This window comes from Danio aesculapii, chromosome 14 (genome assembly GCF_903798145.1).
Source record: "Danio aesculapii chromosome 14, fDanAes4.1, whole genome shotgun sequence".
In the NCBI taxonomy this organism is placed as follows: Eukaryota; Metazoa; Chordata; class Actinopteri; order Cypriniformes; family Danionidae; genus Danio; species Danio aesculapii.
The window spans coordinates 36727853-36742706 of NC_079448.1; the positions used below are offsets into that span (position 1 = coordinate 36727853).

The 14854-nt window shown below is 36.3% G+C and overlaps 1 protein-coding gene across 3 annotated transcripts in view; it reads right to left on the bottom strand.

The window, feature by feature from the left end:
- afap1l1a (actin filament associated protein 1-like 1a) overlaps positions 1-14854 on the bottom strand; it is a 73011-nt gene that overhangs the window by 40482 nt on the left and 17675 nt on the right. For 2 of the 3 annotated variants that reach the window (XM_056472480.1, XM_056472479.1), the window contains exon 1: positions 4609-4772. The exons of the other annotated variant lie outside the window; for it this stretch is intronic. In XM_056472480.1, coding sequence (XP_056328455.1) covers positions 4609-4666 — 58 coding nt within the window. In that variant the 5' untranslated portion in view covers positions 4667-4772. Of the gene's footprint in view, positions 1-4608; positions 4773-14854 lie in introns of those variants that run through there. 3 annotated transcript variants of the gene reach the window in all.

The window sequence follows — 14854 nt, forward strand, 5'->3', positions numbered from 1 at the left end:
TAGAGAGGTGTTCACCAGTTAGTACAGATTGATTACCATGTTCATTTGGCAGTATTTCACTATAGAATTCTATTTGTATAATTGCTCATGTAATAACTTTGAATTGGGCGCCATTGGTGGTGCAGTGGGTAGCGCTGTCACCTCACAGCAATAAGGTTGCTGGTTTGAGTTCCAGCTGGGCCAGTTGGCATTTCTGTATGGAGTTTGAATGTTCTCCCTGTGTTGGCATGGGTTTCCTCCGGGTGCTCCGGTTTCCCCCTCAGTCCAAAGACATGTGCTATTGGTGAATTGAGTAAGCTAAATAGGGTATATGCCGAAGTATGCTAAAGGACTTTTAATTTGTCAGTAACCTGGGTAAAACGTTTTCCGGTGAACTGTATGCCATTGCAAAATCGGCGCATTTAGGATCTGTTTTCTTTAAAAATCAGCGATCTCCACTGGCTGAGTGATATCCGATATACAGTGGGTCTCAGATTGTACAAGAAACACTGCATTAAATGACATTTTGCCTGCCATGTCTTTAAAATATGAACGTTTATTTTACCCCAGTATATTCAATGGAGCTTCTGCGCTCCCCTGCCAATTTTGACGGGCACGTGTGAGTAAACGGCTTTTTGTCTTGTTTCACGCTTGAGCAACTAAATGAATGTGAACGTCTGTTTAACTGATTGTATTGTAATTACATCGATGCTGTAAAAGGAATTTTATAAAATGGAAAAATGTCACATAAACCGTTCACCAGAAGTTTATCAGTATTGGAAGAAACACTTGCTTCGTACCCTATTGGCCGTAGTGTATGAGTGTGTGTGTGTGAATGTGTGTATGGGTGTTTTCCAGTACTTGGTTGCAGGTAGAAGGGCAGCCGGGGAGTAAAACATATGCTGGAAAAGTTGTCTACTCTTTTTCAAAGAACATCCTGGGATTCTTAATGACCACAGAAAGTCAGGACCTCCGGTTAACGTCTTATGCTCACTGAACAGTATAGAGTCCCCATCACTATACTATACACAGAACGCAGGTTGTACTCCCCTGTTGGTCCAACTAACACCATATCTGGCAGCAACCCAGCTTTCCCATGTGGTCTCCTATTCAGTTACTGACCAAGCGCAGCCCTGCTTAGCTTCAGCTTCAGTTAGTAAAGCTGTTTATTTATAGCGCCGTTATTCCATCACTGTTTGTTATTAAAATATATTTTATCATATGTTGCTAGTAATTAATTTGAGTTGTTCTGCAATGACTTAATTATGAAAATATATTTTGTTAACGCCACAAATGATGCTGTCACTGAAGCATGTGCAGCACGAAAACATTGCTTTAGTGCATTTCCCATAAAGACCAGAAGAATCAGGTGAAGTTACAAATCAGATCTTAGTAAACCAAACATTGCTGCAAGGACAGTCAGGGCCAGCTTAAACCAACACGAGCGCAGTGGAGCATATATGACTCCTACAGAGATACGCTTTTACATGAGATCAAACACATTTGTGTTTCTCTTTATCTAGAGCTGCACCTGTGGAGGGTCATTTCCAAAGCCAAGCACAACACGGGGCCCCATGCCCATTTCCCTATAGAGAGCCGCACATGTGGTCCTCTCTGATAAAACCACATCAAAACAGCATAGTGGGAAAACCTGAAATCCACACCGGCACTCAAAGATGAAACCCGTTAACCTGCAGGTTCTCCTGGTGGCAGGGGTGTTTGCTGCTTTCTTTTGCATTGACCCCCTTGAGAGATCTTAGTTGATAATCTATTTTTCTTCCTCGCTCACTTGAAAGCACCTTACTGACAGTCGTATTGTTTCAACATAATCTAAAAGCCATGTTGAGGAATGCGAAGTTGGCGTCGAAAGCTGTGTTTTTAGAGGACAATGGGGCGTTTTTCCCAGAACTGCACCGATGCTTTAGCACTCAGCACCTCACACGCTGCCGCAAAGCCAGGAAACATTCCTCACCTCATTAAAAGAGCAGGCAAAGAGCTTTAAGATGCCTACCAGAGATAGTAATGTACACTCTCTTGTGGAAAGAAAAAAAAACTAAACAAAACACGGCACTCCTCAAGAAAGCTCTAAACGCTTTGGTGAAATTTTATTTTACAAGCATATTTTGCAAAGAAAACAAACACAACACTTGTTAGAATATGTATGAACAATTATATTGACCTTACTCAGCAATACGGAAGTTCGCTCGTTTTTGCAATTGTTTTGGAACTTCCGATCAGTTGCGTATGGGGGAAATGACTTGAAATAATAATTTGTAGAAAACGTTCAAACTACTTGCTCTACAAACAAGTATTTGCATGATTATACAGACAAAGCAGAATAATATAAAAAAAAATATCAGTTTGCAACATCAAGCAGCATAACAAGCTGTTTTTAATGTCTAAAAATGAATGAGACTGGAAGTCTTCAGCCAAGAAGATTCAAATGGCTGCACCCGCTTGTAGGTGTAGAATTAGGTGAATAGAGTGTTATGCTAGTGCATAGATTTACTCAGTACGACTCAGCAACTAATATGTCTGTAAACTACAGACTACAACTGTTGGAATGTCAATATTTAAACGGGGTGTCCATGGAGTCTTAAAAAGTCTTAAATTTCAAAAATGAAATTTAATGTCTTAAGTTTTTGTCTTGTAGGTATTAAATAATTGTAAACAGGTATTAATTTTCCTATATCCTTGTAAATCTACCCAATCGGGCCATCATGCATCCATTCACCAACAATCCATCTCAATAGAACTTTTAACAATCTCTAATTACCAATATGGTTTAATTATTGCCCTTACAATATTAGTTGTCTAAAAGTTTTCTGTGTATTAATAGTAGAGTTGGGTGATTATCGAAAAGTAATCGAAATCAACATTCAGAACCTATAATCGAACAACTTTTTCCAGGTCAATTTTTTTCAATTACTTTCCCTATCATATATGGAGTCACGTGACCCCGCTCTGTTAAGGCTGAATTATACTTTTTCCTTATTATATTATTATGATATTATACCTCTGCCAAGGGCATGTGTACAATCCGGCACAGCCTTCGCATACCCATGCACCACTCAAAAAAAATGTACATGTCACAATGACACAGAGAACAAGCTTTGTGATTGGTTGGTTTGGTAGCGGTGATGACGGTGGGCGCCACAGAGAGATGCGTTTTAGGCAATGTGTGTTCTAATTTCAGTTGTTCAGCATTGATGTTCAATAAATAATGATAGATAGTAGATAGTGTGTGTTTACTTCAATTATTTTAAAATCAAGTAAACCACCCTACAGCCAAGTTCGGCTAGAAGAATAATGGTTGTGCCCAACAGAGCCTGGTTTCTCTCAAGGTTTTTGCCCTTCACTTCGTCAATTTGTAAAGTTTTTTCCTCACCACTGTCGCCACTGGCTTGCTCGGATCGAGACTTGTGGAGCTGTGCTTCGGTGGATTTGCTCTACAGTGTTTAGACTTTCAGCAGTGAAAATTAAACCAACTGAACTAAACTGAACTAAACTGAACTTTAACTCTGAAATCTGGACTTTACTAGAACTTCTATGTTAAGCTGTTTTGACACAATCTACATAAAAAGAGCTATATTAATAAATAAACATGAATTGAATTGGATATTCAAAAATCACTTGTAATATGTGAACATATGTAATGTACAAAACTTGTCAGTGAGCTATGAGGCCAAAAACATAAGATAAACAAATAAAATAATCGTTCATTAATCGTAAATTAAAATGTTCATTTAATCAAGATTTAGATTTTAGGCTAAATCTCTCACCCCTAATTAATGGTCTATATATGGTGAGGACACTGACCTGGACAGACTGTTGTGCATATATTTTTTTAAAATAACAAATTATAATACAAGAAGCTTAAAAATTAATTCACAATGGTCTTAAAAAGGTCTTAAAGAGTCTTAAATATGATTTTGTGAAACTGGCAGAAACCCTGTTAAAGGTAAAGGTATGAAAATGTAATGTTAATTTACTCACTCTCAGGCTATTCAAAGAATATAGAAGAACTTCAATGTAGATTTCAGCTGCAGTTGTGGATTTCAGTATAAATCTAGGTTATGAAAGGTCAATAAATATCCCTATAGCACTAAACCTTCAACATCAAAAAGGTGTCAGAGCAGAAATCAAGGTCTCATAATGCAATTCGATAGCATTAACGAAAAACAACCATGGGCACTTATGATTTTTACAAAGGATGTGCATTTTAAGGCAATAATGTGGTAAATAATCTTCAGTTTACTGCATAGACAGATTATTTAACTTCATAAAATCTCAATGTATCATCAAGTATTAATTTTGTTTTGCCTGTGTGTGCTAGTTTGACCCTCAGAGTGCCATTGACTTGCATATAATGAATCACAAAAGACTACAGTTTTAACTGAAAATCTTCTCAAATGTTCTGTTGAAGAAGACAAGAAGAAAAAAACAAACCTCACCAACATCTTGGACAGCCTGAGGGTGAATAAACTACCAAATGCTGATTTCGAGATGAACTAAAACCAATCAATGCGTTTCACTTTATCCTGTGTGGAAATCAGGCGAGAACTGTCTAACAATACAATTATCTAGTTTCCAAGGAAAAAACTAACACACGAGTAACAAAACACCTACCAGAAACAGCTGCTGAAGACACAGCCAGGCCCACCATCCTCTTTCCAACTGGAGTCATGCAGTTGTTTCTGAACAAGTCACAGCAATCCTGAGCGAAGGAATCAGCTGATAAACTGACTCATTCAAGGTGCACTTCCTGCACGTTTATCACTTTCTGAGTCCAGATTAACAGTGAGAAGGATAGCAGGGGAATGTATCCTCCCTTTTTGGTCTGCTGGTGTGTGTAAGGGTGGGCTGATCACTCATGTGTGTGTCTGTGTGTGTGTAGTAAGGGGAGGCACCCAGTACTCATCTAATCCAGAGGGTCTCTGAGGCACCTGGGACAGACCCTGAGTAAATAAACACATCCAACCCCCACAGGGCATGGTGTGGAGTTCAACAGTCCTCACAAGCACCGTCCAGCTGGGTTATGCCAGTTTACATGTATGCATGTCAAAACTGTCCTTTTAAATCAAAGGAGCTCTCAGAAGAGTGAAAGTGTCCTGTCAAATCTGAGCAGTGAAAAACATGGGATTTCATTTGGCATTTTATGTCATTAAAGACGCTTCATTATCTGTCACTGGTCAAAAAACAAAATTATTTTAGTCCTGCTGCAAACACACATGATAGGTTCATTAAAAAGTTGCTTTATGTTGTACTGAAACTTTTAAAATTCTTCTTCTTTCAATATATACTGTCAAGTTTTTGGGGTGGCAACTTAATTGTTTTATGTTCAAACCACTTAAATTCATAAAAACTAATGTTAACTTATTTCCTTCATTTTGTCCCAACACAAATTGATAGTTCTAACAGGAATCGAACATAGCATGTTTTACTGTGCATCAAATCAACTATTAGTTTCATTTGCACATCAATGGATTTGCTCTTCGGTGTTTGGACTTTCGGCAGTGAAAATTAAACCACACTGAACTGAACTAAACTGAACTTCAACCCTGAAAACTGGACTGACACAATTTCAATTCACTAGAACTTCAATGTTAAGCTGCTTTGACACAATGTACAGTGCTATAGAAATAAAATAAACAAACAAACAATTTGGCAAATAGAAGTGCATAGACAGTAATTATTAGTGTATGCCTAAACTAAAATGTCAAAAAAAATGTATTTACATTTTATAAACATATATTTTAAACATTCAAATATATGTTATTGTTACACTTCATTTGAATGACTTTAGCTTTACCTTTTATTGTTTTACATTTAAAAACTGATTTTTTTACAATGAATATATTTGTTACTTTCTTCCTGTTTTGTTTGTATTTTTGTCACTCCTAAGCATATAGATCTCTGGACAGTAAGCAGAAAACAGGAGTTGATAAAATATTATTTTACTATTACAGTTTGACTACAAATAGTGTCAAAATGAGCAAGATCCGTTCATTTATTAATTTTCTTTTAGGCTTAGTCCCTTTATTAATCCGGGGTCACCACAGTGGAATGAACCGCCAACTTATCCAGTACATGTTTTTCACAACGGATGCCCTTTCAGCTGCAACCCATCTCTGGGAAACATCCATACACACTCATTCACACTACGGACAATTTAGCCTACCCAATTCTCCTGTACCACATGTCTTTGGACTGTGGGGAAAAACTGGAGCACCTGGAGGAAACCCATGCGAACGTGGGGAGAACATGCAAACTCTACACAGAAATGCCAACTGACCCAGCCAAGGCTCAAACCAGCAACCTTCTTGCTGTGAGGCGACAGCACTACCTAATGCACCACCGCATTGCTCCATGAGCAAGTTCAACAAATGAAAATATATTTGTCAATTTGAAAACAGGCTTGATTTTTGTGTGCTAATTAACTATATATATATATATATATACAGTGCCCAGCGTAATTGATTACATATTTTGAAAACTGAATATTTGTATCCATTTCTCAGTGAATATTGGCAATGTATTTTGGTGCATTTAAACAAAACAGATTAAACAGAAATATTTTTTTAAATAATATTTTAGTCACTAAACATATTTGGAAACTGAAAGATAATATATTTAAATTCAAGCAAAATATAGCAAAAAAAATAAAATAAAAATGCAACGACATTTTCAACTTTTTTTTTTCTCTTGATTTTCCTCTTTTTTACAATTTGTATTTAATATGTTTCTATAAGATATAAATTTTGGTGGACTAGTTTTTGGATCGTTATGGTAAGTTATTTTGCTAGATGAGCTCCAGATTTGGCTTCAGTACTGACTAATCTAATGTATATGCACAAATATAATATAGTATAGCTTCCTATTAAAAATATGAATTTAAAAGATAGATTTAATAGGGGTGTACTCATATATGCTGAGCACGGTAGTTGATTACTAATTATTAATTATTATTTAATTAATTATTAATTAATTATCAATTTTTAACTATTTGTTTATTAAAATAAATTATTATTTAATTCAATAATTTTTTTATATAATAAAATGCTCTTATTCTATTAGTCACACTTATACAGCAGGGAAAATAAGTATTGAACACGTCACCATTTTTCCTCAGAAAACATATTTTTAACGGTGTCGTTGACTTGAAATTTTCCCCAGATGTTGGTAACAACCAAAGAAATCCATATATACAAAGACAACAAATCTAATTAGTTTACAAATGAAGTTAAGTGTAATAAAATGAAATAACACAGAGAAAAAAGTATTGAACACATGAAGACAGGGAGGTGTGGAAAGGCAGTGAAAGACCAGACAGCAGTTGAAATCTCTTCAGCTGAATCTCTTAGTTCTTCAACTACCCTCTGCCCTTCCTCAGTGTAAATTAACATTCGCTGCTTCAGTCCAACATCTACATTATCAGGATGATGAAGATGAAACCAGGGTGAAAAAAAAAAAAAATAATTCACACACTTCATTCTCCATATGAGAGACGTCACAGAAGCTGCCAGCACCAAAAAAGCCTTTTATATTAAGTATTAAATACTTTTCAGTAGTTCAGTGCATTCTCCTTGTGTCACTACATTGTTATTACACATAACTATTTTTTTTGTTTTGCTTTATTTTTATGTTTGTATTGTTTTTACTAAAATCTGATTCAATTCCATGTCAAAAGCTCCTTAAGAAATATTATTCCCAGGAAAAACATGACGTGTTCAATACTTATTTTCCCTGCTGTAGCACTCTTAGTCCTATATCTTTGCCACGTTTCAGAAAATAAAAATAGTTAATAAAGTATTATTCAAACTCTTATTAATAAAGTATTTTTTTTACTATATTTAACTCACATTTTATTGTTAATATATATATATTTTTTATGGATTGATTTAAATTATTCCACTGGAAATATATTTCTTCATTTTATATGCAAGTCGCACTCCTATTCCTACACAAAAAAATTGCAATGGAAAAGGTAACTTAACCTTAAGAAAAATCTCTCACTGATTACTATCTGTCTGTCTCTTTCATCTACTGCATTTCCATCAAACCCGCAGTCTCTCTTCTTAGTGTACATGATGTATCTCCTCCCTACGCTGTGTTACAGTGCCCCTATAGACTGCAGTTACACACAAAGGAGTCATTCTGCCGGTGAGCACTAGTAAAGAAGTGGGAGTTTAGTAGTCTTCATTGTGTTCAGCCATCCAAAAAAATAAAAAAAGTCTGGTGCCGACATGCACAGACACACACATTCAGAGTGACGTTATTCAAAGCCACAGGCAAAAAACCTAAGACCACTCGGCAGGATCTGACATGCTGAATTTCTCAAATCCCACTCACACACGCGTCCGCTCTATCAAACACACACACACGCTTTTGTGTAGATAAGCAGCTCGTATCAGCAGTTCCATCTTTTCGCCACTGAAAGCGGACACTTTTCTGTCCATTTCCCAGTTTGGGGTTCCTGAGGGCATGTTAGGTCTTGCGAGACAGAGGAGATGCTGAAGGGTTTGTGTTGTTAAACTCTGCAGGCCTCTTGCTAGACAGCTTGACACAGTAGATAGGAGACAGTCGAGAAAAAAAAAAGCTGTTTATTTGAACTTTTAAGAGATCAGATGATGCATTCAAACCACAATTGTTGCACTTACAGTAAGTGCGCTCATTAAAATAGTTGTGTTGATTCAGCACTCTACTAATAATCCTCTAGTATTTAAAGGTTTTGTTTTCTGCAAAGACAAGCCTTGATTCTTTTATTACTATTTACATGTGGTATTAAACGGTTGGTTCATCCTAAACTGTAAAAAAAGCTTTCAGCATTTATTTACTGGAACACTTTTTAAAACACTAATAATTTTAAATCAGGCACATTTATAATTCACACCCCCAGTATAAACAGTGCCATGAAAGTTTTTTTTGTACATAACATTTCTCTTACTCTTAATATTTACATTAAAATGTGAGTAATTATGTATTAAATGTGTCATTTTCAGAAATGTAGACAATTTTAAATGAACTTGTATTTAATATACATGTATAATAAATACAATTAGTTGAATTTAATACTGTTAATATTTAAATGCGGTTTCTGAAATATTCATAAAATGTGCATTATTCATCATAGTTTTTGTATAAGAGTTAAATGTAAGATTTTTATATTAAAGCTGTTCCAAACCCTTAAGAAATTAATGTCTTTATAGAAAACAAATGAAGATTTTTTTCGTCAAAGGTATGAGATTTAAGTCTGAGTAACTAAAAACTGTTTAGCCTTTTGAGAAATGAGCAAATTAGCAGTTGTGTGTATTGTGATTAGTGTTTTATTTTTCATTGTTTTTTCAGCTTTTTAGTTGCATTATGGGAAATTATTCTTTCGATCAACAATCTTTAAAAATGAAAAGTTTGAAAACACTTTTATTAACATTTTTAATTGAAAGTGATATATTGTCTTGGTGTTGTATATTATGGCATGGAAATCTTGTAAAAATTGTAAATTAATAATTTTAATAAAATGTAAATACATTTTCAGTTATTTTACAGACTTATTTGTCTATATATTATTTCTTATATTGTTCCAAACTACTAAAATGTCAATGAAGTCACTTTTTTAAACAATACAGTTGAATTTTCAACATTAAGCATAGACATAGCAAAGATCATGGTCTCATAATGCAATTCACATCAGTAAATAAACAATAAAAACACAAAAATACGGAAATTATTAGTTAACAGATACTAGGTTAGTTTTAGGGAAGGGTTTAGGTCAGTGGTCCACTTGTCTAGGTGACATGTATTTGATATATACAATAAATAAAATTAAATTAAAAATATATTTTAGTTTTGCAAACATTTAGACAGTGCCCTCAAGTGATTTTGGCATCTGACCTGGAGCAACATATTTTACATTTCTCTAAAGGGTAGAGTACACTCGCGGACATAAAGGTACAAGAGCTGTCACTGGGGTGGGTGGTACCTTTTCAAAAGTACATTTGTACTTAAAGGGTCCATATTGGTCCCTCAAAAGCTTATATTTGTACATAAACATTTTAAGAGGTACACTTTTGTACTTTCTAGGTACTAATATGTACCCTTGAGGTATTAATAGAGACCCTTTAGGCACAAATGTGTAGCTTTTAAAAAGGTACCACCCTAGTGACAGCTCTCGTACTGTTATTTCTGAGAGTGTAAGGTACGCATTTCCGATGAGCCTGGGCTGCTTATAGACATTTTTGATTCAGAGAATCAGAGAATCCTCAAAGTTTGACTAAAAAGATACCTTTGTGTTTCAAAGATTAGCCCATTTTTATGGAGTTTGGAAAAACTTGAGGGTCAGTAAATTACTTTTTATATTGGAGTGAACTGACTTTTCAATAGACCACAAATATATATCAGTCGTCCACATCCATACTGTATAGATGTTGTCATTTTTTTTTATATCAAGAATAAAGAAACCACACTAAAATAATTTTGAAATTCATATAATTTTCCTTTGGCTTAGTCCATTTATTCATCAGGGGTCGCCACAGCAGAATGAACCACCGATTTATTCAGCATATGTTTTACACCGCAGATGCCCTTCCAGCTGCAACCCAGTACTGAGAAACATCCATACACACTCATTCACACACATACACTACAGCCAATCAAACTCCACAAAGAAATACCAACTGACTCAAACCAGCAACTTTCTTGCTGTGTGTTAACCACTGAGCCATTGTGTCGCCCCTAATTTTGAAATTAACTCGAAATATGAAACTCATTTTGAAAAATACAAAAAAGTATCAAACTAAATAAAAAATAATTGGAAGTAAAGACTTCCTATTGAAATAGAAATGGGTAGTTTTAATTTGAATATTCTTTTACAATATTAATGTACTTTCATTGTATTTTTAATCAAATAATTGCAACATTTTGAACAAAAGCAACTGGTTTCACAAACATTCAAAAAATCATAATGTACACCCCAAAGGCCTCCAGTTTCTCGGACAAGCCAGCATGTCCTTTCACACCTGTAAACTGTTAAATTAATGCCAGAAAAGATCAGATCATTGCTCACACCCAGTGACAGGGCCTGACTGAACTCTACACAGACGCTCGTCTGGCTGAGGTACAAGGGACACCAATACAGTGACGAAGCACTCTGACCTCTGACCTTTCAGAGACGGACACACAAAGCCCTTAGTATCAGACTAAATACACAAACATCCTTTAAAACACATCCGCACACACACACTGTACATGCAGAAATACAAAAAAATAATAAACAACACACGCTGGATTATGAGAAGGCCTCACATTTCCTCTCAAATATAGCGTAGCCTCATATCAGTTGAAAAAGAAGCAAAATGCTCCCAAAGTCAATAGCGAGTGAGGCGTTTTCAACATAAACCAATCAAATATGGATTTCCTGTGGTGCAACAGATGTTTGGGCTGTTTCAGGATGTTTTATTTGCCCCACTGATATTGGAAAAATCTGATATTGAGATATTTTAATTTTCTGCAATAAAGATTGTGATATGGGATACAATTTTACAAGATAGGTTGAATAGCACCATTTGATTGTTTCTATGGAGTCTGTGATTATTCAGTTTCTGTACCTGAATACTGTTAATGCAAAAAAAAAAAAAAATGCTTTTCTTACTTTGATTTCTCTCATTTCTTGTCTAATTACCTAAAATAAATCTTAGATTGAGTGAAAAAATTTATTTGTTTTCAACTTTTTCTCTCAAGTTTTTTCTTAAAACAAACAAAACTGCCAGTGGGGCAAGTAAATAATCTTGATTTCACTTTGAAATGTAGATATTTGTACTAGAAACGAGACAAAATTTGAACCCAGGCTCATTCTGAAACTGTACCGATGAATACATTACTGGAGAGCGCCAAATACGTCGCAGGAGCTACAATTTTTTGCAGATTTTGTTTTCGCGAATCCACCTGCTGTGCATGCTTTTTGAGATCTCAAATTTTTCTTACGAGTACCATTTACGCCTGCTGTTCTCACGTAAATCTACCAGAGGCCGCTGTCGACTGACTGACTGAATGATTGACCGAGGGACTGACCCACCCTCATCATTCCCTAAACCCAACCAATAGTGTTTTCAAAAGCACTGACTGACCAGCGCCCACCCATTTCCCTGAAGCCAACCGACAGTTTTAAACAGCAATCCAGAAAAAGAAAAGCCCTTGCCTGATTTTTACCAGGTTTTCAGATTTTACCACATCCTCACCTTGGGATTTATTTTATTTTTAGGCTTCTGTTTTTGTCCTACCCACTTTCTAGAACTGTTATTCGCCGGACCCGAACCCCATCATCGTGGTCAACTCCTCTCTAAATCTCAAGTTCGCTGAAGTACACGGCGAAGCTAACTGCACAAACTGGTAACAGCTGGAAAGACGTCCACATGGAGATAAGCGCAAAAAGGAAAGGCATCATACTGCCTCGTAGCATTCGTTTTAAAGATGAAATGCAGCCATACGTACTCCTGGCTACATAATTCACGATCTCTAGAAATGTATACAGTGTTACGTTTTCAGAATGAGCCTATGTTGCAACGATTCAAAGTAAGAGCAAAGTCTCTTTAAGGCAAGTAATTTCACTCAGTGGCCATCTTTGAAACACCTCTCAGGCAGTATGCACGGGCATTATGTTTGAATGGGAAAACATCAAAATTGCGTGCGTTTATGTTTAAATTTTATATTAAAAATCACCAATAAAATTAAACAACTACTGAGTCTTTAGTTTCATTTCTAAACGTTTCAATCACACATAATTTGCAGAAACTCATAGCTGTTCCGAGTCCCTCGCCTGGAGAATCATCAGTCTATAGCGATCGCTGATTGGCTCCTGTATTAGAAGGCGGGGCTTCATTCGCGATTTTGATCGTTACACTTTCCCCATTCAAAACTATAAGAGTGACATGTCTTGAGTATCCTATAGTCTTTGGTAAAAAAAACACATTTTTTGTTGTTGTTGCATAAATCATATAAATTCCGTATAAATACAATAAATAAATACAATTCTGTAGCTCCTGACTATTGCGAATGTGCACAATGCGATATCAATGCTGAAATGATATATTGTGCAGCCCAGCCCTGCGCTATCAAAAAGTGACTCACAAGAGATTTCTACCATGATATCTCAAATCTAGACAATCAAATTTGTCAATCCTTGTTCATAGCGTAAGAATTCAAAACAACTGACAAACTGTGGATGTGACGGACATGACTCATAAAGGTGAACATCTCCTATCATACGACTGATATTATTACTAACATCAGGGTGTCTCAGAGTGACGACTTAGCGATCCTCTCCTAACCACATTCAGCAATGAAAATCTCCCTCGGAATTCCAGACATACCCGGATCATCCACATCCAAAGCTCCTCCACGCATTTTAGTGCTCACATATATGGATGATGTCAACCTAGAAGTCCCATACTGAGAGATAAATAAACACAAAACCTCATTTGTTTGGACACCTTGGAATATTGATGTTTGCTTGAGTCTCCTCTTATGGGATGCCTTGGTGGGAAGTACATATTTTGGGTGTGTGCCACAAATTACAGAGTCTGTAAACTACAGTTACAGCGCTTGTCAAATTGTACAGTCAGGCATCTGTTAGCACATACTGAAATGTTTCTCTCATATTAAGTGAAATGAAAACAAACACATTGTAGTATTTTGAAGAGTATGTTGGATGATTGGAGAAAATTTGAATTTTCAAAATGTTCAACACCACAGAGTGATGTGATTCTATATCAAAATTTGAGAAATTTCCATTTGCTCCTTGTTGGATTCCCCCATAACATTTCATTAACACAGTTTAAATTTACATTAGGTCTTCATTTATACATTCACTCTTATGTCATTCCAAACCTGACTGATTTTTTACTACTTTGTCGAAGGCCAAAGCTTGTCCATTATCCAGGTTGCCCTTTTTCATGTAAACAGGGATTGAAGCTTCTGAGTTTTTTAAGAGTACAATGCCACTTAACAGCCATTTAAATGCAAAATATGCTTTTTAAAATTACAATGTACAAAACCACTAAAAGAATTATATTTTTGGCTGACTTATGCACATAAATTATCGTGTGAAGTGATACCAATGAGGCCATGAAGCCTTGATTTCTTGTTTAAATATATAGAATACAGGGAAACACAAAAGACACTTTAATACATGAGCAGCATTAGAACAGAGCTATGAAATGTATTCAGTTTGACAAAACAGCGCCGCTTCTTCCCTACATGATCATGGCCAGAAGAACTGTAAGTGGTGGACTGTGGCATAATAAAAGCTCCACTGCTTCCATGCTGTGTCACGCTCATCTCTCGTCAGCAATTGCTTCAGTGGTCTTGTTTCACTTCAATGGTTTTCATGTTTGCATGACTGCCAGGTTTGGGCCCGACGCTCCAACTCCATCCATTTTCAGGGCTAGCTGATTCGGCAAGTGAGTTGTTACACACTCCATGGCCACCGTCCTGCTGTCTAAATCAACCAACACCTTTTATGGGTTCTGATGAGCGTTGGCATCAGGCGCCTTAACTCAGCATTCGGTTCATCCAGTTCTGCTTACCAAAAATGGCCCACTAGGTGCATCACATTCTATGCCCGGCTCCAGCGCCAACAGGCTGGGCCTCTTACCCATGTAAAGTTTGAGAATATGTTGAGGCCGTTTTAGGCCTTACCAGATAAAACTGCTTAACCGACGAGTGGCAACTATCCTGAGGGAAACTTCAGAGGGAACCATCTACTAGACTGTTCGATTAGTCTTTCACCCCTATGCCCAGGTCAGACGACCGATTTGCATGTCAGGACCACGGCGCTCTGCCACCAGAGCTTCCCCTGGCTTCTCCCTGTTCAGGCATAGTT